The sequence below is a fragment of the Silurus aristotelis genome (genome assembly GCF_946808225.1).
Source record: "Silurus aristotelis genome assembly, chromosome: 13".
NCBI classification, from domain to species: domain Eukaryota; kingdom Metazoa; phylum Chordata; class Actinopteri; order Siluriformes; family Siluridae; genus Silurus; species Silurus aristotelis.
This window is the reverse complement of record NC_139586.1, coordinates 15,366,274-15,391,162: the sequence shown is the minus strand read 5'-3', so window position 1 is coordinate 15,391,162 and position 24,889 is coordinate 15,366,274. Positions and strand designations below refer to the sequence as shown.

The 24,889-nt window shown below is 37.1% G+C and overlaps 2 protein-coding genes across 4 annotated transcripts in view; both read right to left on the bottom strand.

Annotated features, from left to right (window-relative positions):
- nqo1 (NAD(P)H dehydrogenase, quinone 1) overlaps nt 1-24,650 on the bottom strand; it is a gene marked incomplete at its 3' end in the record, with an annotated part of 93,032 nt that extends 68,382 nt beyond the window's left edge. The window contains exons 1-5 of the mRNA XM_083559544.1: nt 23,545-24,650; nt 19,335-19,502; nt 17,217-17,347; nt 16,977-17,090; nt 11,980-12,013 (exon numbers count right to left, since the gene is read on the bottom strand). Of these exons, the coding sequence (XP_083415670.1) occupies nt 11,980-12,013; nt 16,977-17,090; nt 17,217-17,347; nt 19,335-19,502; nt 23,545-23,785 (688 nt within the window). The 5' untranslated portion in view covers nt 23,786-24,650. The remainder of the gene's footprint in view (nt 1-11,979; nt 12,014-16,976; nt 17,091-17,216; nt 17,348-19,334; nt 19,503-23,544) is intronic.
- Nucleotides 1,074-11,326, bottom strand: kiaa0895l. 3 transcript variants are annotated; one of them, XM_083558754.1, is made up of 7 exons: nt 10,859-11,326; nt 7,637-8,395; nt 6,064-6,207; nt 5,844-5,976; nt 5,137-5,442; nt 3,092-3,189; nt 1,074-3,016 (listed from the first exon to the last, which is right to left on the bottom strand). In XM_083558754.1, the coding sequence occupies exons 2-7, from the start codon at nt 8,357-8,359 to the stop codon at nt 2,855-2,857; spliced, it is 1,566 nt and encodes a 521-aa protein (XP_083414880.1). In that variant the 5' UTR covers nt 8,360-8,395; nt 10,859-11,326; the 3' UTR covers nt 1,074-2,854. The 3 variants fall into 3 exon arrangements, with proteins under 3 accessions (XP_083414880.1, XP_083414879.1, XP_083414881.1); XM_083558753.1 differs by having other exon boundaries at nt 10,783-11,321; XM_083558755.1 differs by lacking the exon at nt 10,859-11,326 and adding an exon at nt 8,512-9,530.
- Nucleotides 24,651-24,889: the final 239 nt, after the last annotated feature.

Here is a 24,889-nt window from a genome sequence, read left to right as displayed (position 1 = left end):
AATCAGCTATAATGTTAAATCCACTTGCTTAATATTGTGTAGGTACCTGTAGTGCAATCAAAACCGCTCCGACCTGTTAAGACATGGACTCCAAAAGTCCTCTAAAGGTGTGCAGTAATATCTGGCACCAGGACATTAGCAGCAGATACTTTATGACCTTTTAAGGTTGCAAGTTTGTGCTTTCAAGGATCAGTCTTGACAAGCTTGTTCCACAGATGCTTGATTAAACTAAGATATGGTGAATTTTGTCATATTCAAGATTTGCGATGTGGCAAAGTGCATTAACCTGCTGAATTCTTGGTCTGCATGTTTAGCCAGGTGATGTGTCAAATGAAACATCCACATCAATGCCAGAGCGGTTTACCAGTAGAATATCTGCTTTTGACAGTGTACAGGAGTCAGCATGGGCACTTTGATCAGTCCGTGGCTACCAGGAACTGCTATGGGACATACCAAGAATTCTTCTGACCCGGTTGTCTAGCCATAACAATTTGGCCAAAGTCATTGATTCTTACATTTGATCATTTTCCTGCTTCCACAAAATTGAGAATTACTGTTCACCCACTGCCTAATATATCTCACCTTTACATTTTCAAACAACTATAATGAGAATTTTATTCCCCTCCACCTGTCAATGGTTTTAATGCTATGGTTGATGTATATTTTTTTTAAAGATCAAGCGAATTAAAAAGAATGATTGATTTCCCCGCTTGTTCTTTTCCTAATGTAATACTGTCCAGCCACCTCAACTGTGAAAGGTTTGCACCCCTGTAGGACAAAATTATTAATTTAATTACTAACTTATAGGAGTTCGGATTCAAAGATGTTCTATTAAGATATTAGTAAAAGTAACATCAAGTAATACCCACCAATATGAATAATCTAATTTTCACCCATCAATTCGTTAATTTTATAAACAAGTAGTAGCTTTTCATTGCCTTACCCAGTGTAATCATATGGGAGGTAAAAATTTTAACTCAACTATATAATACAGCAAGCCTAAGATGTTTTGGTTTTTTATTGCACTATACCTCAGCCATGTTTATTACCATGAAATAGAAACAGCCTTGAGATCAGTTTAGCATTTTAATAAATAATCTGCAAATCCCAGATTACTTAAAGATCATGAAATGTGCAATATTCATGCAATACAGAAGGTGATGAATACTACAGGGTTGGAACATCTAAATTCAAGCTTTTTTACATAGATGAACACTACAGAGGAGTTCTGAACTCTTTGAAGGCACATTCACATCACTTTGTTGCATCTCATCCTGAGTCCCATCACATGCCTTATGTGAAGTAGCTGCAGGATGCTGACTTGCAAACAGGATTAAGGGCCAGAGGCTGCTGTGGTAACAACTTATATTTTCCACATTCGCCTGACTGTATGTTTAATACTTAGCCATTAATGACTTTTTTTTTGTCTTGATATAAAATACTAGTCAATTGCACTTTTTAATGCATGTGGCCACTCAATGCCATTTGATGCTTATAGATCATTTTTTGCCCTTTTTAAAACACTAAAGGTGAATGATAACTAGGAATGCATCGATACCAATACAAAACCGATTATTAGTTAATACCATACTCATTTGCTGGTACTGCCAATATACAATACTTGTGTACATATAGTCTAGGAACAGATGCCACAAAATGACAGTGATCGATATATTTCATGATTAATTGTAGCAATCAAAGAAAAAAAAAAAACATGCTGTAAACTGTGCTCTGTGAAAAGATCAAAAGGAGGAGCTACAGCAACTTCCTCTAATATGAGTAACCTTATAAAAACATCCTGTGGCTTATAAACAGAATCTTTATAGAAAGCATGAGTGCAACTGACCTTGATGAGTAGTTGAATGAGTGGGCCATGAATTATGCACACACAGAAGTAAGTGACACAAGTGAGCAGAAAAAACTATTCACTTCAGTTCTGTGAGCACTGATATGATGCATGCTTGCTTTCACCAGCGTCTACACTTTGCTTGAGGGTCAATTTATGGCACAGTGACAATGTTTATCATAGGGTTGCTTGCTTTTCATGGTCAAGTTGGCATCCTATGCACTCTATTAAAAATACTATTTAACACCTTAACATTTCAAACATCAAACTCATGAAATGTAGCAACCAATGACACCCCTAATTTACCTTCAGTCCAAAAAATATGTAAAAAGAATAAATAAAGTATCAATGCATTTCTAATAACTAACATAAATGGAAGTACATAGATAAAAATCACAAACATTCTGTCTTCATTATGAATGCATAAAGTAAAAAATAAGAATAAATATTTTCATAAATACTGACAGTGGTTTAAAAAGCTCTAGCAGTGACTAAAACAGCATCACAGGAACAACACTAAAATGCAGTGCTTATAGTAAAAGTCGAGGTAAAAGAAGTGTGTGTAGAAATCAAACAAATCGCTACTTGAGTGCGTGTCTTCATTTTGTCAAAATATCGCAGCAACTTCCTCCCTCGATCTTCCACTGACCTCCAATAATTAGGCTACAATATTTATTTAATAGTTTAGAGGTTCCAGTTGTTTTATCTATTATTGGTTCAGAGAAATTAATGATGATCTCTGTAACTGTAAATTCGCACATGGCAAGTTTTGGCACTTGCTGAAAATGCTGAAACAATATGAATATGATTATGTGATATGTTAATCACTTGATTAAAACTGATTTTGTCCAATGTGAATTTTCACTGATGTGGATATAATCCAGGTTTTAACCCAATAACTGTTTGTTTGTTTTAGTTTTTTTTTTAAAAGTAGGTCGCACCTGAAAATGACAAAATACTCACACTTGGATACAGGAAAAAGCCCCAAATATAACCAAAACCTGATCCTCATGGAATGAGTTCTTGTAGCTCAACATCGTTCAGTTCATTTGTTACGACAATGTGGTCTAGCTGCTGCAGGTATCGTTCTTGGTCTTGCATGAAGTGGGGGATCCTGGTTCTCCGCAGGACAGCATAATGACGAAGCCTTTCCACATCTTCATAGGACACCTACAGGTTTTTTCGCCATTAGACATTTGAACTTAAAACCTACAGATGACTGAATTGAGACAAATTTTAACTGACCTTGCCCAGTGAGGTTAACATCTTGAAATCAATGTTTCTTCTGTGCCGTAAAATCCTTAGGATTCCATCTAGGTAGACTTGATCTTTACTGAAACAGCCTGTAAAACAGCAGGACATTACAGCACTACAGTGGAAAGTGTCTTAGAACAAAGGTTTCTCTGTATGTCTATATAAATTATATATGGAGTTTACAAATATATATATACACCATATTCAGTCTAAATACTCGATTCTGATTGTCTGAAAGGTTTTTCTTCAAACCATAATAATTTATTAAAATAAATGTAAGTACACTACTTTAGTAGGGGGAGGGGGGGTGGGTGGAAACCCTGGCTGAATCGTTGATATCACGTGACGGCATAGGCCACGCCTACTGCTCAAACCTATTAGCTTACAGTGTCGCTAAACTCGCTTCAGACGTGTAACACCTCAAACCGTTTGGTACGGTCTGGGGAATCTCTGGAGGAGTATCATATGACTAAGCGTGACATCACGTGGGTGGGAAATGACAAAAGTTCGGTGTGTGACATGTCCAAACATTCGGCACGGCGAGTCGCACCCCGGGTCATGTGATGACGTCACGGTATCGAAACGCTCGTCTCGCGAAGCACGATCGCGTCTCGCAGTCGGCACTAAAAAACAACGCACACTCGGTGTCCAGTTTTGCACCATCAAGCACCTCTCACATTCTCTTCTAGTTGTTCATTAAAATCGTGTAACACAAACCTAGCAGTGGATTATCACTTACTTATCACACTAAGCTGGACAAAATCTTCTAATATATTAAAGCTAAAGAGCTGACCCATTTCATAGACCTGTATACTCACATTGTATTTACACTAAAAATCTGTTTGATGTAAAACTTACCATGATAGCTTACCAGAGTCTGAGAATTCAATTCATTTTTATTTTGGGCAGCTCTTTTAACACTGGGCATAGTCAGAAAACTTACATTTATGGAAAGGAAAAGACGATTCTGAGATGAAGAAGATGAAGAAACATTAAGAGAAACCAGACTCAAAAGGGAACCTATTCTTATCTGGGTGACACCATGTAGTGTGGTTCAAAATCATTTCAATTCCATAACTGTATATTATAAAATCAATCAGTGCTAAAAAAAAAAAAAAGTGTGTTAAAAGATGGTCTCCTGTTTAGAAGTTAAAGTAATTTATTTAAAATAAAACCACAACAGGATGTGCTGTATGCTCCACATAAACAATTTAAAAGTGTGTTTTATATTTTGGATAGGGTTAGGATGAAGTTTTTGTGAGATGTTAATTTCAAATATATATGAGAAAAGAGGAAGACCAAGGAGGAGGTTTATGGATGTGGTGAAGGAAGACATGCAGGTAGTTGGGTTGAAAGAGGCAGATGTAGAGGACAGAGGAGTATGGAGACAGATGATCTGCTGTGGCGACTCCTAATGGGAGAAGCCGAAAGTAGAAGAAAATATAAGGAGTCTCCATAAGTAAAATCTGTTTTTTTCTTTAACGCTATAAAAAGAAAATCGCAAAAAGGCTGATAATTAAAAAAACAATTTTAGCTGCAATAACAAGTGATAACTGACAGTAAGTTGCTGCAAAAAATATAAACTAATAAATTTAATAAATAAAGAGCTGCTGTTCTAAAAGAGGAATAAACCTAGTCTGCTTTACCACATACAAATAAGATAGACATGTGACAATGCATTCTGTATTGGTTGTGTTTGAAGAGGTGTATTATTGTTACAAAGCATATTTAGAATTGGACGTACCTGAATATTGTGTTTACAGTGATACTGATTTTACCCAATAATCTGAAGGAGAAAACCTCCTTAAGGAACATAATTGAATGGAGTATTAAATAAGCAGCAGGTCTCTTTTTTTCCTTTGTTTGTTTTCTTTTATTCTTTTGTATTTATACATTGTATTGTGTATATACTATATACTGTATCATATTTGTTTCCACATATTTGCACATTTCTTTTTCTTTGCTGCTGTAACAGAGAAATTTCCCCACTCTGGGACGAATAAAGGTATATCTTATCTTATCTTTTGATACTCTACCTGGTTTTGAGGTGTCCGTTTGTCCCCGTTTGGCACGAAGGCAGTACTCCCAGCGTACTGCAGGGTCCTGGACAAAGCGAGCGATATAGCTAAACAGTTGGCTAAAGCTCATGTTGGCTGCATGGTACACGGTGTAGTAGAGGAGAGCAGCTCGCCACAAGAAGGGTTGCTTCCGCAACAGCACACTGTGAATGCTGGCCAGTCCCTCCTCTGTTGGATTGGCTGGCTTTAGTCCAAACTGCTTCCTTCCGACGGCAGTGGCCCACGGCTGCATGCTGTTATTCACACCGCGTAAGTAATGTGTACCTGAAAGTGGGAATTATAACAGATCAGCAAGAACATTGCAAAGTGCGTCAGACCTTAATAATCGGACAGAATTTTTTTAGCTCCACCTGCTTTTATGTATCTGAAAATTAAAATCTTCTGCTACAAATGTATTCAAGTTTAAAAATCAGGTTTGCTCTTTAGGTGATGCCATGATGCTGAATGGTGCTTAATAAAGTAACGAGCTACAATTGCCTGTTAATACTTGAGCTTGGTGCAATATATATATATATATATATATATATATATATATATATATATATATATATATATATATATATATATATATATATATATATATATATATATATATATATATTTCTAATTACAAGTGAGAGTTTTGAAAGTCATTTAGACCAATACGTTTATACAATATATCATACCAATCTCATGTCTTAGCATCCCTTCTAGCCAGTGCTGCCGTGCTCCAGACAAATTAATGGTTAAGGTTGGCCTACAGCTCTCCACCATCATTACAGCCTGAGACAGGAGCTCATCAGACAGACACACCACAACCTGCAGAGATCCAACACGATGAATAAAACTGTACAGAAATCTGAGCAGGTATGCACAGAAAATGTCTCAGTGGATGACAAAACACACCTGCCCCACACAGCCCTCTTTCTGTAAGTACTTGCGCACCATCGCCCAAACACGACTTTTGGGTAACACACTTCCTCCGGTGACTTCTTCAAAGTTCTCGTAGGTGCCAAACTTCCTCATGACGCATTCCATGATATTAACTGCCTGGGAAAAGATGCAAGTGGGATTTAAGGGTGGAATGGTTTCTCTGTCTGGTATGTCAAGGTATCTGGATAAGGTATACAAGTACTTAAACTTCAGTATGCCCTACATATGTATTCACCCAATAGAATCCATATTTTACACATTTTTTAATGTTTCAACCTGAAAATTCAGTTTAAAGTTTTAAGAGATGATACATAAATTATTAAGACATTGCATGTGTTATTACGTACTGAAATTGCATTCATGTGTACCAAACCGAAAGCTAGCTTTTTACCTGCGGACATAGTTCAAATCTAAGTTCGATCAGGAACATATTAAGTGGCAGACCACAAGTTTGTTTAGTCTCCGCTTTATTTTATGTATTAGTTAACCAAGCAGCCATTTTATTTATAATTGTTTAAAAATTTAAGCTGTTCAAATGTTGATGATAATAAACGTTAATAATAATAAACTGGGTTAAAGAAAAACAAAAAGCAATTCTATGTTTTGCATTTCTTCCCCCTAACAGTACCGAAAATAAATCGAACTATGAATTTGTGTACCGTTACACCCCTAGTGAGAAGCAGAGAAAACATTTGACAGGTTTACTTTATTTTTAAGAATAAATAATGTTTATTCCAGATTCAGTCTCAGGGCAACTGCTGTAGTCCATCAATAAAAAAAACATTTATACATAATGCAAAAGTCTGTATTCATAAGGCAAACTTATGAAGGCAAAAATTTGTTTATGGTGACAAGACCTTTACTTTCGTTTTTTACATTCTGCAGATATTTCATCATTATAGTAAATATTTGAGTGCCGTTAACAATGCAGTTTTTGTCAAAGTAGTTTTTGGACACAGTAATTACTTTATTTTTAATTACTTTGGCTTCTTGTTATAGTTTTTGGATTATGTGTTCTCATGCGTAATAACTGCTTGTTTTTGAGTTACTGAAGTTTGTATTTTGGGTTAAATTAAATACAGTTCTTCAGTCTAGGGCATTTGTAAGTAAAGCTGTAAATCTATATAATTCGTTCTTTGGAATGCTTTTTAGCTTAAATTGAAAAAGACTAATTGCTCTTGCTATTAGTAGAATAAAATTTAATACTTGTCTGAAACTGCACAAATACCCCAGATGTAGATTTAGAGTTTTTTTTTTTAACCGTAGCTGTTTTCCATAACTTTCACTTATTACAAAATTTTACCCTTATATTCTTTTCTTTGCTCAGTACTGTATTATTTTGATATAAAATTGTATATATATATATATATATATATATGGGGTTTTTTTCTTCCTTTGAAAATGACAGTTCAATTTGTTGAAGCATATTTAAATAGACAGTTTAAAAACAGAAATTATTTACACCATCTCAATTTCATGATTCATTATTCATTATATAGCATTACACAGTAATACTGTCATCACAAGAGTTTGTATACCGAGATACCTGAGAAAGAAAAAGCCCAGACCCTTCTTTATACTTCTCCAGGACACTAACGGGCTCCGGTGATGAGTATTCAAACTGGGGATCGTAATTATAATCAGACTGGAAAAAGGTCTGTCGCTCCTGTTCCAAATTTAAGGGTCTCAGGGCCACGAGTAAACAGGGCCCACGTGGTGTAGAAGGCGTAGGCAGTGGTGCAGCCACAAGCCCCCGGGCAATATGCGGCAGAGATGTAGCTGGCCGCATTCGCCCTTTGCTGGCTCCAGATTGTGCCGTGGAGTTTACTGTACAAGTACTTTCACTGCGCCGCATCCAGCCTCCAGGTCCCAAACTGGGGCTTGTGAGGCTTCGTGTGGGGGGAGAAGGTGCACCATAACGCCATGGAGGCTGCACCACTTTCCTTTCACACTGATTATTTGTCTTAACACGATGTGATTTGATCTCCAGACTAAGTGGCCTTTGAAGTTCTGTCTTCTTCATGGGCAAGTCTTTCTTATTTTTTTCACTATTTCCACTAAGTCCTCCTTCTGCTCCCTGCATCCTCTGCTCTGTTGGAGTGCTACAAGGCCCATTGTGGTGCTGTCCGTCCCTCTGGGTTGAAGCGCTGACCGTTACAAGATTGTGTTTCTCTATATTGGGCTCTGGTTCTTGAAAATCTTCTCGAGTGGCCTCCATGATCTCGTCATCAGCCCTCTCCACACAGTCCTCATTTAGATCCAGCACCATTGCAGCAAGAACTCCTCACTCAGGACACGCTGCACACTTCGAAACAAAAAAATGCACACTTCAAATCTGCTGAAGAATATACTAAAATATTTTAAAAGAATGCCATGCCATTTTAATTTAGCTTGACTTTTTGTTACATGTGCCATGCTTACATTATATGGACTCAAGGATTGTTACACCTGACTTTTCCAGCCATATGGTTCTTTTCCAAATGTAGGGGCACACAAATGTATAGGATGTCTTTGGATGCGTCAGTATTACGTTTTTCCCTCCACTTGAACCAGGTGACACAAACTAGTTCAATGCCCCTGAAAGTCGACTCCATGTTGATTTAATTTGTTGGAGTGGAGGATCTTAAGTAGTCTGCTATAATATGACCTTAACCCTATTCCACAACTTTGGGGCGAACTGGAATTCTGACATTAGTACCTTTACCAATACCCTTGTGGCTAAATGAGCACAAATCTCATCACACCCACATCTTAAAAAAAAAAACAGAAGGATATTTTAACACTAAATATCGATACAGGACTCCGAGAAGCTCTATTCAACTACCTCCCAACCTCCTATATGAGGGAGTGGCAACATGATTTTATGCAAAGAAATAATTAGCATGAATGAGTTCAGGTAACTGTCTGTGTCTGAGTGGAGTTTTACATGCTCTCTCATGGTTCTTCAGTTTCTATCAAAACCATGGCATGTGAATTGGATATAATAAAATTGCTTCTAGGTTAAATATGTGTGTATGATGCCCTGAGATGGACTAGTTTCCCATCCATATTGTGTTCCCATCTCACATGGGATAACTTCTATCTCTACCATGAACCTGACTACTATAGAATGCAGTTACTGTAGATGAATAAATAAACTAACAATTAATTTGGGACAGACAATGTATGCAACTTCTGCATATTAATCAATAACTTCCAGACAAACAATAGACAGATAATGTGCCTGTCAAAATATTTTGAGAGACACATGCATGTTACATTAGTTTATATGTAACAACTTTGACCAAACAAATCTTTAAATGTCCAGATGTTTGTACAAAAATACAATCAGCAGTTAAACATTATTTTCACTAAGAAATTCTCCTTTAGCATGAATAACAGCTTTACACACACTTGGCATCCACGCAGTTAGTTTTTACAAACATTCAGCTGAAATACTTTGCCAAGCCTCTTGTAAAAATTGTGAGTCCTTAAAATCCAGTTAATCAAAGAGCAGTTTAATAGAATTTGGAAACCAGTGAGTGAGCAGGCCATTCTATGATGTAGAACATTTCAGATGACTATTTACTCTGTAAATATTGCTTACAGAGCTTGGACAAATGTGTCTGTCATTGTCTTGTTGTATGGTGAAGTCAGTTCCAATTAGCCACAGACCGGACAGAATTGCATGCCATTGATTTTTATGGCATGGTAACCATGTTGGTGTTTTTGGAATGATAGCCAGAGTGTGTTTTTGCTTTTTACCTAGTTTGTTGTATTAACCAATGAAACATGTCGGAGTCTTAAAAATGATAAAAGTCTAGGTGTTCCCAAACTTTTAACAGCACTGGTGTTTTTTATTCTGGTTCATTGATACACAAATAAGGTTTTGATAGGAGACTCTGACACAACTGTACCTTATCACATTCATTGAAACATTTATTTCCAAAAGGCAAAATTGAAACTGATATAAAATTTTAATCTTGAACTCTCAAACTTCTGGCCACTAGGACAGAACCCTGAACTTTATTTGATGCTTAATCATCACCAGTTTATTGTGCTTTTTTGCAAAACAACGAACTTTGATAATTACTGTAGCAGACAAGCTAAATGGGGTGAAAACATGCACTATGCATTAACCCAGGCATCTATGAATGTCAGGATGGTGTCCACTATTGTTGGATTTCAGCATTATGGCTAAAAGTCATCTTAAATCATAAAGCCACATAAATCTGTCTCAAAGAAAGTAATCGAATGCATTCAATATTAAAAGAGGTGGAGATGCACAGATGATCTCGTTTTATTTCACATTGTTATACTGCTCTACAAAATGCTTTCACTAAATACTGATTTAGATAATATACTAAATAATGAACACATTTACAAAATAAAATTTGAAATTAAGGAAATTATTTTATTTTATTAAAATTTATTTTATTTGCAGGCAGGAATTTAAATTTTGCAAAATGTCAAATATAAACTAAAATATGTGGATTAATATTCACACGTAAGTTGATTTAGAATCAATTAATAATAAACAACCCGGAATGCTTCATAATAGTCCCATTAATAAAGGCAATGCTAAGGCAAATTTCCCTCAAATCTCTCCTACATCTCGGATTAGCTACATGCAAGACATGCATGACATTGTCAAAACATGAAAACAGGAACATAATGTATATACACGCGTTATTGTGTTATAGCGTGACATACCGCGCAGCGTTTTCTTGACACGGCCAATGTATAAATCTGGGTTAATTCATGGTTCCTGGCCATGAATAGCTCTCACCAGCGGCAGCGGAAACTTCCGGTATGGAGGAAGGATTAACGGGACGTACAGCAGAGCGCGAGCTGCGCCTTAGCGGATGGCTGCGATTGCGTTGGAACAAATGACGCGCAGATCGGACACGCGCACGGCGCTCCGGCGTACGGAACGTGGCTCTCGGCGTACCGACGTCAAGCCCCGCCCCTTCTCTCTTCCCGTAAACACTAATGGAGGAGATTTGTCGGAATGTTAGTGGAAATTATAGTTTTCAATCATTCATACCGTTATTAATTAGAGACTGAAACACAGCCAGTCAGATAGATAGATCGATAGATCGATAGATAGATAGATCATGACCGTTCATTCGCATCATCATCATTTTGAGATTTAAGGATTGGCTTGAACATGATCAAAATAATATAAATCAGTAAATTCCAACATGCAGAATAATTGTATTTTTGGTATCCCCTTTTTCAAACCTATTATTATTATTAGTAGTAGTAGTATGCGATTTAAGGTACAACTAATACAACACGTGTATATTAGTACGTTTTCAACATATTTTTATATTAATAAATGTATTATATACTTAACTAAGTGCTATTTTATGACCTTTGCGTCAATGTTTTATTTATGCTGTCACGGCGGCATTTATGCAATAATGCGTATTCAATTACCTTATTTTATAAGTTAATTGAATTATGATCCTGTTACATATATTCACTTGTATGAGTAAACTCGTTAGCTAATGAAGCAGGGAAATATAACTATGACTTGCAGCTTCGTGGGGATCCGAGATGAAACAGCATTTAATTAAACAGACGCCAGAGGGCGCGTGAGACCTATGCTATGAAAAGATATGCTTCTTCTTCTTCTGCTGCTTTTCCTTCTTCTTTCGGCTGCTGCCATTAGGGGTCGCCACAACGGATCATCCGTCTCCATACTACTGTCCTCTACATTTGCCTCTTTCAAACTATCTGCACGTCTTCCCTCACCAAACTTATAAACCTCCTCTTTGGCCTTCCTTTTTTCCTCCTTCCTGGTGGCTGCATCCTCAGCATTCTCCTACCTGCTCCCTACTCTAACCACAAATCACAATATCATCCGCAAACATCATAGTCCATAGAGACTCCTGTCACAGATTCCTCCAGTAGTGAATGACAACATGGCCTTTTTATTCTATGATATAGATGATATATAATTTTTAGCTGAATTAGGAAAATAAGAAAAATAAGAATTTGTTTTTCCTCAATAATAAAAACATTCATTTTAAAACTGCATGTGTTCACTTGTGTTATCCTTTACTAATATTTCAATTAGTTTGATGATCTGAAACATTAAAGTATGACAAACATGCAAAATAAAAATAAAAATCAGGAAGGGGGCAAACACTTTTTCACACCACTGTATATATGTAAACATAAGAAACAACAAAAAAAACAAACATGCAACTAATTTAACATAAAAATAAAGTAAATAAAATACGCAAAAAAAAAAAAATGAAGAATCAAACACCTATAGATAGATAGATAGATAGATAGATAGATAGATAGATAGATAGATAGATAGATAGATCATGACCGTTCATTCGCATCATCATCATTTTGAGATTTAAGGATTGGCTTGAACATGATCAAAATAATATAAATCAGTAAATTCCAACATGCAGAATAATTGTATTTTTGGTATCCCCTTTTTTCAAACCTATTATTATTATTAGTAGTAGTAGTATGCGATTTAAGGTAACCCAGCCATTAGGGGGGCACAAGCCAGTGTACTCTTAGTGCCGGTCCCAAGCCCGGGTAAATGGGGAGGGTTGCGTTAGGAAGGGCATCCAGCGTAAAACATGTGCCAAATCAAATATGCGGATCACAAATGAGAATTTCATACCGGATCGGTCGAGGCCCGGGTTAACAACGACCGCCACAGGTATCGTTAGCTGACAGGGTACCGGTGGAAATTGGGCTACTGTTGGCCGAAGGAGGAGAAGGAGGAGAAGGAGAGGAGGAAGGCGTCTACAGAGACGGCAGGAAAAGGAGCAGTGTAGGAGAGTAGAGGTTCGGGTTGGTACTTTAAATGTTGGTACTATGACGGGTAAAGGGAGAGAGATAGCTGATATGATGGAGAGGAGAAAGGTAGATGTGTTGTGTGTTCAGGAGACCAAGTGGAAAGGGAGTAAGGCCAGGAACATTGGAGGTGGGTTTAAACTGTTTTATCATGGTGTGGATGGAAAGAGAAATGGTGTAGGGGTGATTCTGAAGGAAGCGTACAGTAAGAGTGTAGTGGAGGTGAAGAGAGTTTCTGATAGGGTGATGATCGTGAAGGTGGAAGTTGAAGGGATGATGATAAATGTCATCAGTGCCTATGCTCCACAAGTTGGCTGTGAGATGGAGGAGAAAGAAAGATTCTGGAGTGAATTAGATGAAGTGGTATATGGTGTACCTAGGAAAGAACGATTGGTGATTGGGGCAGACTTTAATGGGCATGTAGGTGAAGGGAACAGAGGTGATGAGGAGGTGATGGGTAGGTATGGTTTTAAGGAGAGGAATGTGGAAGGGCAGATGGTGGTAGATTTTGCTAAAAGGATGGAAATGGCAGTGGTGAACACGTATTTTAAGAAGAAGGAGGATCATAGGGTGACGTATAAGAGTGGAGGAAGGTGCACACAGGTGGATTATCTTCTGTGTAGGAGATGCAGCCTGAAGGAGATTGGAGACTGTAAGGTGTTGGCGGGGGACAGTGTAGCTAGACAGCATCGGATGGTGGTCTGTAGGATGGTTTTGGAGGCGAAGAAGAAGAGGAGGAAAGTAAGGTTTGAAAGAAGAATAAGATGGTGGAAACTGAAGGAGGAAGAGTGTAGTGTGAGGTTCAGGGAAGAGGTCAGACAGGGGCTTGGTGGTGGTGAAGAGGTGCCGGATGATTGGGCAACTACTGCAGGAGTGATGAGGGAGGCAGCTAGAAAAGTACTTGGTGTGACATCTGGAAATAGAAAGCAAGACAAGGAGACGTGGTGGTGGAATGAGGAAGTGCAGGAGAGCATTAGGGGAAAGAGATTGGCAAAACAGAAGTGGGATCGACAGAGTGATGAGAAGAGTAGGCAGGAGTACAAGGAGATGCGGCAGCAGGTTAAAAGGGATGTGGCGAAAGCCAAGGAAAAGGCATATGAGGAACTGTATAAGAGGTTGGACACTAAGGAAGGAGAAAAGGATTTATACCGATTGGCCAAGCAGAGGGACCGAGCTGGGAAGGATGTACTGCAAGTTAGAGCAATAAAGGATGGAGAGGGAAATGTGTTGACTAGTGAGGAGAGTGTGTTGAGAAGATGGAGGGAGTATTTTGAGCAGCTGATGAATGAGGAAAATCTGAGAGAGAGAAGGTTGGAGGATGTGGAGTTGGTGAAGCAGGATGTAGATAGGATTAGTAAGGAGGAAGTGAGAGCAGCGATTAAGAGGATGAAGGGGAGAGGATGCCTGAGGAATGGAGAAGGAGTGTGCTGGTACCGATCTTTAAGCATAAGGGAGATGTGCAGACCTGCAGTAACTACAGGGGAATTAAGTTGATCAGTCACACCATGAAGTTATGGGAAAGAGTAGTGGAAGCCAGGCTGAGAGAAGAGGTGACCATCTGTGAGCAACAGTATGGTTTCATGCCGAGGAAGAGCACCACAGATGCCTTATTTGCTTTGAGGATGTTGATGGAGAAGTATAGAGAAGGACAGAAGGAGCTGCATTGTGTATTTGTGGATTTAGAGAAAGCGTACGACAGGGTGCCGAGAGAGGAGTTGTGGTATTGTATGAGGAAGTCAGGTGTGTCAGAGAAGTATGTGAGGGTGGTGCAGGACATGTATGAGGACAGTGTGACGGCAGTAAAGTGTGCAGTAGGTACGACAGACTGGTTCAGGGTGAAGGTTGGACTGCATCAAGGATCAGCCCTGAGCCCTTTCCTGTTTGCAGTGGTGATGGACAGGTTGACGGACGAGGTCAGACAGGAGTCTCCCTGGACTATGATGTTTGCAGATGATATTGTGATTTGTGGTGAGAGTAGAGAGCAGGTTGAGAAGAGCCTGAAAAGGTGGAGATATGCGCTGGAGAGAAGGGGAATGAAAGTCAGTAGGAGTAAGACAGAGTACATGTGTGTGAATGAGAGGGAGGGCAGTGGAGTGATGCGGTTGCAGGGAGAAGAGGTGGAGAAGGTGGAGGAGTTCAGGTACCTGGGGTCAACAGTGCAAAGTAATGGAGAGTGTGTTAGGGAAGTAAAGAAAAGAGTGCAGGCAGGGTGGAGTGGGTGGAGAAGAGTGACAGGAGTGATTTGTGATAGAAGAGTATCTGCAAGAATGAAAGGGAAAGTTTATAGGACTGTGGTGAGACCTGCGATGTTGTATGGATTAGAGACAGTGGCATTGAGTAAAAAACAGGAGGTGGAGCTGGAGGTAGCGGAGCTGAAGATGTTGAGGTTTTCGTTGGGAGTGACGAGGATGGACAAGATTAGAAATGAGTTTATTAGAGGGACAGCACATGTAGGATGTTTTGGTGACAAGGTGAGGGAGGCGAGATTGAGATGGTTTGGACATGTGCAGAGAAGGGACATGAATTATATTGGTAGAAAAATGCTGAAGATGGAGCCACCAGGTAGGAGGAAAAGAGGAAGGCCAAGGAGGAGGTTCATGGATGTGGTGAGGGAAGACATGCAGGTAGTTGGTGTAAAAGAGGCAGATATAGAGGACAGGGTGGTATGGAGACGGATGATCCGCTGTGGCGACCCCTAATGGGAGCAGCCGAAAGAAGAAGAAGAAGAAGAAGAAGAGTATGCGATTTAAGGTACAACTAATACAACACGTGTATATTAGTACGTTTTCAACATATTTTTATATTAATAAATGTATTATATACTTAACTAAGTGCTATTTTATGACCTTTGCGTCAATGTTTTATTTATGCTGTCACGGCGGCATTTATGCAATAATGCGTATTCAATTACCTTATTTTATAAGTTAATTGAATTATGATCCTGTTACATATATTCACTTGTATGAGTAAACTCGTTAGCTAATGAAGCAGGGAAATATAACTATGACTTGCAGCTTCGTGGGGATCCGAGATGAAACAGCATTTAATTAAACAGACGCCAGAGGGCGCGTGAGACCTATGCTATGAAAAGATATGCTTCTTCTTCTTCTGCTGCTTTTCCTTCTTCTTTCGGCTGCTGCCATTAGGGGTCGCCACAACGGATCATCCGTCTCCATACTACTGTCCTCTACATTTGCCTCTTTCAAACTATCTGCACGTCTTCCCTCACCAAACCCATAAACCTCCTCTTTGGCCTTCCTTTTTTCCTCCTTCCTGGTGGCTGCATCCTCAGCATTCTCCTACCTGCTCCCTACTCTAACCACAAATCACAATATCATCCGCAAACATCATAGTCCACAGAGACTCCTGTCACAGATTCCTCCAGTAGTGAATGACAACATGGCCTTTTTATTCTATGATATAGATGATATATAATTTTTAGCTGAATTAGGAAAATAAGAAAAATAAGAATTTGTTTTTCCTCAATAATAAAAACATTCATTTTAAAACTGCATGTGTTCACTTGTGTTATCCTTTACTAATATTTCAATTAGTTTGATGATCTGAAACATTAAAGTATGACAAACATGCAAAATAAAAATAAAAATCAGGAAGGGGGCAAACACTTTTTCACACCACTGTATATATGTAAACATAAGAAACAACAAAAAAAACCAAACATGCAACTAATTTAACATAAAAATAAAGTAAATAAAATACGCAAAAAAAAAAAAAATGAAGAATCAAACACCTAAAAGAAACAAAATGGAAAAAAAGGATAATGAAAAACTAATTTAAAAAAATTCAAAATAAAGATAACCAACTTTTATTTCAAAGGCACAATGAAGTTTTTGCTAAAGTAATATAGGTATATTTCAAGATTAGAAGCATTTTTTTTCAAGGATTTAATATTGTATTTGTCACTGGGTATCAAACACAAGACATAGTACAGTCTGTCCCTAAAATTTACTAACAAAAATGTATACAAAAACCCCCAAACATATCCATAAATCATATCAACTCATATCTCATATAACAATAAAATATATGTTTAATAGAAACTTGTGTGTGTTCACCTTAAACATGCCATTGTCATAGAGGTTCTGTAGAGAGAATGCAAATCCCTGAGTCAGCACTCTGTCAATGCAGCCTTTCATTATAGCAGGGACACTGAACCAGTAAAGTGGAAACTGCAATAACAATCCAAAAACAATAGATAATTTTTTCCTTACGGTTCACTTACATTAAGAAAAATAACATAACAGCATAACAGAAAAGAACAAAACTGGGAGAGAGATTGAAAAAGACAAAGAGACCTGGAAGATGACAAGGTCTGCCTGCTCCACTTTACGGTGCTCTTCTTTGATGTCCTCACTCAGTCTGCCCTCCTTCCAGGCCACCATGGTCTCCTCATTGTACAGGAAATGTTCAGGGTTCTTCAGCTTACCTGCACAAACATAAAGTGAATACAAATCATGCTGTGGAGATTCTTCTCTTCTAAGAGCACCTAAATATTTTTAGCAGATCCACCTATTACACTTTTCTATTACACTTTTTATCTGATGATCACTGATGTCATTGATGTTGTATCCTTAATTTCAAGTTGTATTGGACTAAAACATCAGTAAAATGCAAAAAAGATGCAAAAAGTTTAAAGTGCAACTTTTGTGTAAGCTAAAAAATCATATTATGTGTTGTTCCTGAAGAAAGTAGGCAGTTTAACCACATCCTGACAAAGAGACTCATGAACGATGATCACAAAACCTAAAAACAGCTGGTGATCATCCGGGTAACAATACATATTATGTAAAATTGAATCGTTTTATTTGTGTGATTTCAATTATTATTGTGTCTTGTGGACTATACAGTGCGGCAAAAAAGTATTGTCAGCCACCAATTGTGCAAGTTCTCCCACTTAAAAAGATAAAAGAGGGCTGTAATTATCATCATAGGTACACTTCAACTATGAGAGACATAATGAGAAAGAAAATCTAGAAAATCACATTGTCTGTATTTTTTTTTAGAATTTATTTGCAAATTATGGTGAAAAATAAGAATTTGGTCAATAACAAAAGTTCATCTCAATACTTTGTAATAATTGTTGACAATGAAAGAGATCAAATTTTTTTCTGTAAATCTCCACAAGGTTTTTACACACTGTTTCTGGTAGTTTGGCCCATTCCTCCATGCAGATCTCCTCTAGAGCAGTAATGTTTTGGGGCTGTCGCTGGGCAACACGGATTTTTAACTCCCTTCAAAGATTTTCTATTGGGGTTGAGATCTGGAGACTGGCTAGGCCACTCCAGAACCTTGAATGTTTCTTATAAAGCCACTCCTTCGTTGCCCGGGCGTGTTTGGGATCATTGTCATGCTGAAAGACCCAGCCACGTTTCATCTTTAATGCCCTTGCTGATGGAAGGAGGTTTTCACTCAAAATCCCTGCACTGCAGGATTTGAGTCCCTGGCGGCGTAGTGTGTTACTGATGGTAGCCTTTGTTTCTTTGGTCCCAGCTCTCTGCCGGTCATTCACTAGGTCTCCCCATGTGGGTCTGGGATTTTTGCTCACCGTTCTTGTGATCATTTTGACCCCACGTGGTCTTGCATGGAGCCCAAGATCGAGGGAGATTATCAGTGGCCTTGTATGTCTTCCATTTTTTAAATAACTGCTCCCACAGTTGATTTATTCACACCAAGCTGCTTACATATTGCAGATTCAGTCTTTCCAGCCTGGTGCAGGTCTACAATTTTGTTTCTGGTGTCCTTTGACAGCTCTTTGGTCTTGGCCATAGTGGAATTTGGAGTCTGACTGTTTGAGGTTGTGGACAGGTGTCTTTTATACTGATAACGAGTTCAAACAGATGCCAATAATACAGGTAACAAGTTGAGGACAGAGGAGCCTCTTAAAGAAGAAGTTACAGGTCTGTGAGAGCCAGAGATCTTGCTTTTTTGTAGGTGACCAAATACTTATTTTCCACCATAATATGCAAATAAATTCTTAAAAAATCATTTTTTCTCATTTTGTCTATTATAGTTAAAGTGTATCTATGATAAAAAAATTATAGGCTTCTCTCATCTTTTTAAGTGGGAGAACTTGCACAATTGATGGCTGACTAAATACTTTTTGCCCCACTGTATGCAAACATAGGCCATGAAAAATACAGTACTAAATAAATGTTGAATTGAAATGTATTATTATTTTAACATATATTGCATATGTAAAGGTATGACCTCAAACTGTATTTCGATCAGGTATAATGCTTAAACTTAAATGGCATGGAGTAATTCTTTCATGCCAAGACCTCATAATATTATCATAATATCTCAACTGTGGCACTGGTTCAATTATATACCTATGTTGTCTATTTAAGTACAAGCGAGTTTGGCCTAACACTGACTTTACAAGCACTACAGACCCTTTGCTGATCATTACTGACCTTTAATATCATCTGCTGTTCCTACAGCTCGGAATTTCATGGCATAGAGATCCGACACGATCACCTTATAGCCCAGATCAGTGAAAACCTGCACAGCCGCATCTTTTGCTGCACAGTTAAAAGACTTGGGACTCTGGTGGGCATAAACAATCAGCACCGTCTTATCTGCTGCATAACAGAGAGAAAATTAAAAAGAGAGTCAAAACAAATTGCTTGTTTGGATCTTTATATGAAACAGCACATTAATTTTTAATCTCTCCACACCGATGTATATTCTCTGCTTTTCCAAGTTCATTTCAATTTTTTACATTTCATTTTGCACCCAAAGTAAAACATTTAAAATCCTCTAACCTCCATGTGCCCCAAATAGATTCATTTAAATAGTTTTAGGGTTGTAACGGTTCCTTGAGCAAATTTGATTACAAAAATTCATTGAGGCAAATTATTTTGCTTCATTTCGTCTATTTAACTACACACGGAGCATTGTGTTTCCCATGGACCATTATTACTCACACAACACCCACTAAACTCTGGAGCGCTCTGTAACACAGAAGACGCTGCAGAATGAAAAATAGAACTGGGAGAAAACAGTGAGGGGGTAAGGAGAAGATCATTTTGGGAGCAACATTCCGTCACATTAAATAAAAAGTTTGCCTAGTTTTTTTTCTCGCAATTCTAACCTTTTTCTTGCTATTTCGAGGGTTTTTCTTCCCCAATCGGGCAGCATCACCCCCTCCTTAGTGCCAGAAAGCTTTACACATTGAAAATTAAATGGGCTACAATCAATAGAATCTCATGGTATCAAAATAAGTCTCCACTGGAGAGAACTAGACTGGAGATAGAACAAGACAGATGAAACAGAGGAGCCTTCAAACCGACAACATGCTTACTGATGGATGCACCAGAAATGTTGGATGTTTACAGGAAAAAAAAGTCAGAATTATGAGTAAGAAAAAAGTCGGAATTGCGAGAAAAGAAGTCGGAATTAGGCACACTTTTTTTATGTGGTGGAATCGTGCTTCCGATTCTATTTACATTTTTTTTGTATATATTTGTATTTACATTTTGGTAATGAAATGCACTAAATGGGTTTAAATGTTACAGATATTCTTGTATGCAATTTAAGCAATAAAAATGTAAATTTTTCTAAAATGGAAACAAATTACTAGTTTATTTTAAGAGACCCGTCTTATTTTCTTGTGTATTTTTAGTATTTCTCTTAAATAAAAAAATAAAATAAAAAAAGTACTTCTTATCTGATTACTCGATTAATCCTTGGGATAATCGGTATAATACTCGATTATCAAAATAATTGATAGCAGCAGCCCTAATATATATACATTTAAATATTATATATAAAGTTTAAATAAATAGTGTAGAATAAAATACATTTGATTCCTAAGCATATGCTTGCATATGCTTTTATATATATATATATATATATATATATATATATATATATATATATATATATATATATATATATATATATATATATATATATAAAATCTTTCAGAGCAAACATAACATAACTATTAAAACATGCAAATGAGAACATTTCAATCTTTAGTTAATAAAAATAAATCATTGTTAAAATTGCTGTTGTTGAATTGGGATAAAACCCTTCTGTACATGTACCAAAGACACATCACACCATTTAGTTGTTTATTTTTTAATCAAATCAAATCAAATCAAATTTTATTTGTCACATACACATACATACAAAGTACGACATGCAGTGAAATGCTTTATATGACTGTCCAGCATGAGGGAATAGAATGGAAAGAACAATAAAACAAGGAAAAAGAAGGCAGATAAATAAAGAGTATAAACTGTATAAAATGTAAAATATAAAATATATAAAGATATATATGAGGAAAAGTGTATATACAAGGTATGCTTATGACAGTAAACAGTAATTACATAAGGTGGTTGATGTGATTGTCCTTAAAGTGAATGAGTGCGGTATGGTGTGGTATAAAGTGCACTGTGCTGTGCAGTCCACAGTTAAATTTTACATTTGCATCCAATACTGTTTTTAGTCCATTTTCCTTTACAGTTTTAATGCAAGTTCTAATTTGAAGGTTTTTGCCATATTGGATAAAACATTTGTAAGCCAGTTGTAGTCATAAACCATTTATTGGTTTTTCATTTCAGAGCACAACACTTGGTCTCAGGCAAGAGGTTCTGCACAATGAGGTAAAATGACAGACTTTTAGCTAAGCAAAAAACTGGCCATGATTAGCAAAAGGAAATCTAGTGGTGTCTAAACGAGCCTCCTGGACAGTGATCATCAAATGTCCATTGCATGGGCTAACATCTGTATACAGGTGTGCTATGAAATAAGATCTCATTTGTGCTGTGGGCATTATAGTGAACAAATGGAACCCACAAATGCTGGCTAATAAGGAAATCGGACGAGCCAAAAATTAAATGATGACTGTCATTTCAAACAGGCTCAAATGATTCTGGAATAGGGCATCAGGGACATCCAATGGGATCCCAAATTTAGTTTATTTATTATTGAGTTATTATATTTATGTTTCTCTGGTCCCTTACACTGGATGGGTTATTTCAAAAAGCATCAGCTTGGGCTTAAAGGTGTTTGTCAGTGGATAGTTAAAAAAAGCTCTATGTCTCTGATGATTATATAAAGATTAAGTTCAAAATGATGTAAAAACCTATAACCCTAATAAAGTCCCCTTAATTTTCTAAAGGCTTTTGCACCACTCATGCGTGAGCAATCTAATCTCCATGAGACTCCAAATTATGTGTTTTCTGGTATTTTATCTAGCAGACTCATCTGAGCAAAAATCTGTTTTGGAAAATGTAGAAACATAGAAATAGTGTGCATTTCTCCAGTTTGACAGACAATAGCTCCAGTTATATGGCAAATCACAAGTTTATATGAATAAATTTGGTCACTGTTTTTTATAGCGACAACACACACACATGTACTTGTTTATTGAACGACTTTTATATATAACTCTTTAAACATGTAATTGGTGATGACATTAATTTACAGTGTTAAAAGGAGTCTCTAGTGGTATCACCTTGTAACAGGCCATGCTAGCATGAAGTTTTCAAGTTTTCCACTTTCTCAGGAACACGAAAAGCTGCATTTTTTTGTCTTATCAACCCCAGGAAACAAACAGAAATAAAACCTAGTGGCTGGTGAGGGAATAACTGTTACAACTGTACAACTGCTAAAGGGTGAGTTATAACAACAATTTTTTTTTGTGTATGTGATTTAAGAGGAATAAATTACATATTTGATGCTGGAACAGAAAAATATTGAACTTTAACAGTAACAGTAGCTTTGCATTGGGCCACATCACACTATCCTCTTTCATATATTCCCACGACACCATTCCAACAGCATATTTTATTCATTACAATCTAACTGATCAGTGTGTACTGTATATGTTACATATAAAGGGTCATTTATATATTAAAAATCTATTTAAAGGTTAGTATTTGTTTCCATAAGGGTCATTTATATATTAAAAATCTATTTAAAGGTTAGTATTTGTTTCCATATCCGGTTCATACAGTTTTAACATCTGTTAAAAAAGATTTTCAACATAAAATGATGACGCTAACTTTGATGACCATAAAATAAAACAATGGTGTAATTAAAAACTTTTTAGTGAATTTTATAAACATTTACAAATCCAGTGCATTTAGAAAAATTAAACGTTTGTAAACCCTGTAACATTCAATCAGCTACTTATTACTGCAAATACTTGCAGAAAATAACACGCATATTCTAGACATTTTTGTGTGTAATATATTCTGGGTTATAATTAATCCAGGGTTTAATAATTTATTGGTGTAATATGAGATTATAATCAGATCAGCCATCATTTAGTCTTTAAATTTTGGAAGATGTACAAGGCATCTCATTAGATGGAAGTGGAAAATTACAGGAGCACAGGAATACTTTAGGGGATTAAAAAAAAGACACTGGTGAACTTTAGCTAAGGTTAAATAAAACACTCACACAAGGAAAAAAAAGAAAGAGAGAGAGAGAGAGAGAGAGAGAGAGAGAGAGAGAGAGAGAGAGAGAGAGAGAGAGGCTACATTAAAAGTTTGATTTCAGTCAACAATATCCAGAATGCATTAAAAACCTGCACATTACAGCATGCAGAACATAGATTTACAAGAATAAAAAATACGCCAATCTAAAGTAGTTGTCAACTTATCTTACCCATAGTTGCAGTCAGTGATCTGAGCGGATAAAAAATTTGATCGCGTGAGAAGCACTGTTCATATGTTTGCGAAACTGACGCACGAACGTCGCACATATAACGGGCGTATAATAAAGAGGCGGATCCCAGAACTTTAGGTATTAGGACCAGTGCACACTTCACACCACCCGCACTGAAATCACACCACCGCATTGTCCTCCAGCTCCAATAAAATGTCGCATAATCTAAAGCACTGATCATTAATGATATTCCACGACGGATTAATAAAGTTATATGCAAAGAACAAAAAACTTTTTTTTATGTCGCAATAAAACTGCAAGTCCAAATTTGTAAGCAGTGACTAGTATGCAAAGTCACAAAGGCCAAGTGAGACTGGACCGTGATTAGTCAAATGATGATCACGTGACATCCGCCATCCTGCTTGTATTTAATACATTTTTTTTTTTTAAAGACCTTAACGCTTTTAGTGTCCACAAAATGGAGCTCACGTCTCAGTTTTCTTCCTGGATATTTTATGAGACCAGGTGATATAGACCGTGTCATGTGAATTGGTTGTTTTGCATGCTTGCATGCTCTCTGGAGATGGAAATACTGTACTGTCAAGAGAGCTTAACGTAAAAAACAGCTGGCATGCCGGGGGGAGGGGGGGGGGGGGAGAAGAGACTAAAGACATTTTTTTTATATAATAGGCCTACTTGTGACTCGTGTTAATGCGCAATAGAAAAATCCATCACCGAACCCATAATGGTTTCCACTACAAATAACATTCATTGCAAGTTATTGGCTGCTAGCATTAAAAACGAATGGTTTCCTTTTATAGTGTCTTTGTGTACATCATTTAATTATTATTATTATATTCTAACAGCCCCTATTTGTGTTCAGTGAATAGCAACATGTGATCTAAAAGTTGCCAAACGTGTTCTGTTAGTCCTTAATGGTTTCCAGCAGCCATAAAATAGTACCAACAGAACAACAGCAATTTACCCAAAATTCTTTAGAATGTCTTTGCATGCAGAACTTCCAAGAACTAAATCAATAACTTGGTGTCCAACAAGCACAAATTTGTGTGACTGGCTTTAAAAGAAAAAAAAGAAAAGAAAAAAAAACAAGCACATAAAATGCTGTTACTGAACTGAGACTAGTTGGACCAGTCATTGGACAAAGGGCAGTATGAAACCCTATAGCATACCATAATCAGAAAAGTATATCTAAAAAAAATTTAAACAAAGAAAAAAATGCTGGCATTCACCACCTGTAAATGTAACGCAAAACAAACCAACTGCCTTACTTGTTTATTTACTCTTTTCAGTCATATAGAGTTTATAATGCTGTGTGTGTGTGAGT

Coding starts and splice junctions, on each gene's coding strand:
- kiaa0895l (XM_083558754.1), bottom strand. CDS start 8,359: ATGGTGCTGGATCTAAATGAGGACTGTGTGGAGAGGGCTGATGACGAG. Junction 5,443..5,843: donor GATGCTAAGACATGAGATTG/GTATGATATATT, acceptor TCCCACTTTCAG/GTACACATTACTTACGCGGT. Junction 3,017..3,091: donor TGTTAACCTCACTGGGCAAG/GTCAGTTAAAAT, acceptor AAAAACCTGTAG/GTGTCCTATGAAGATGTGGA.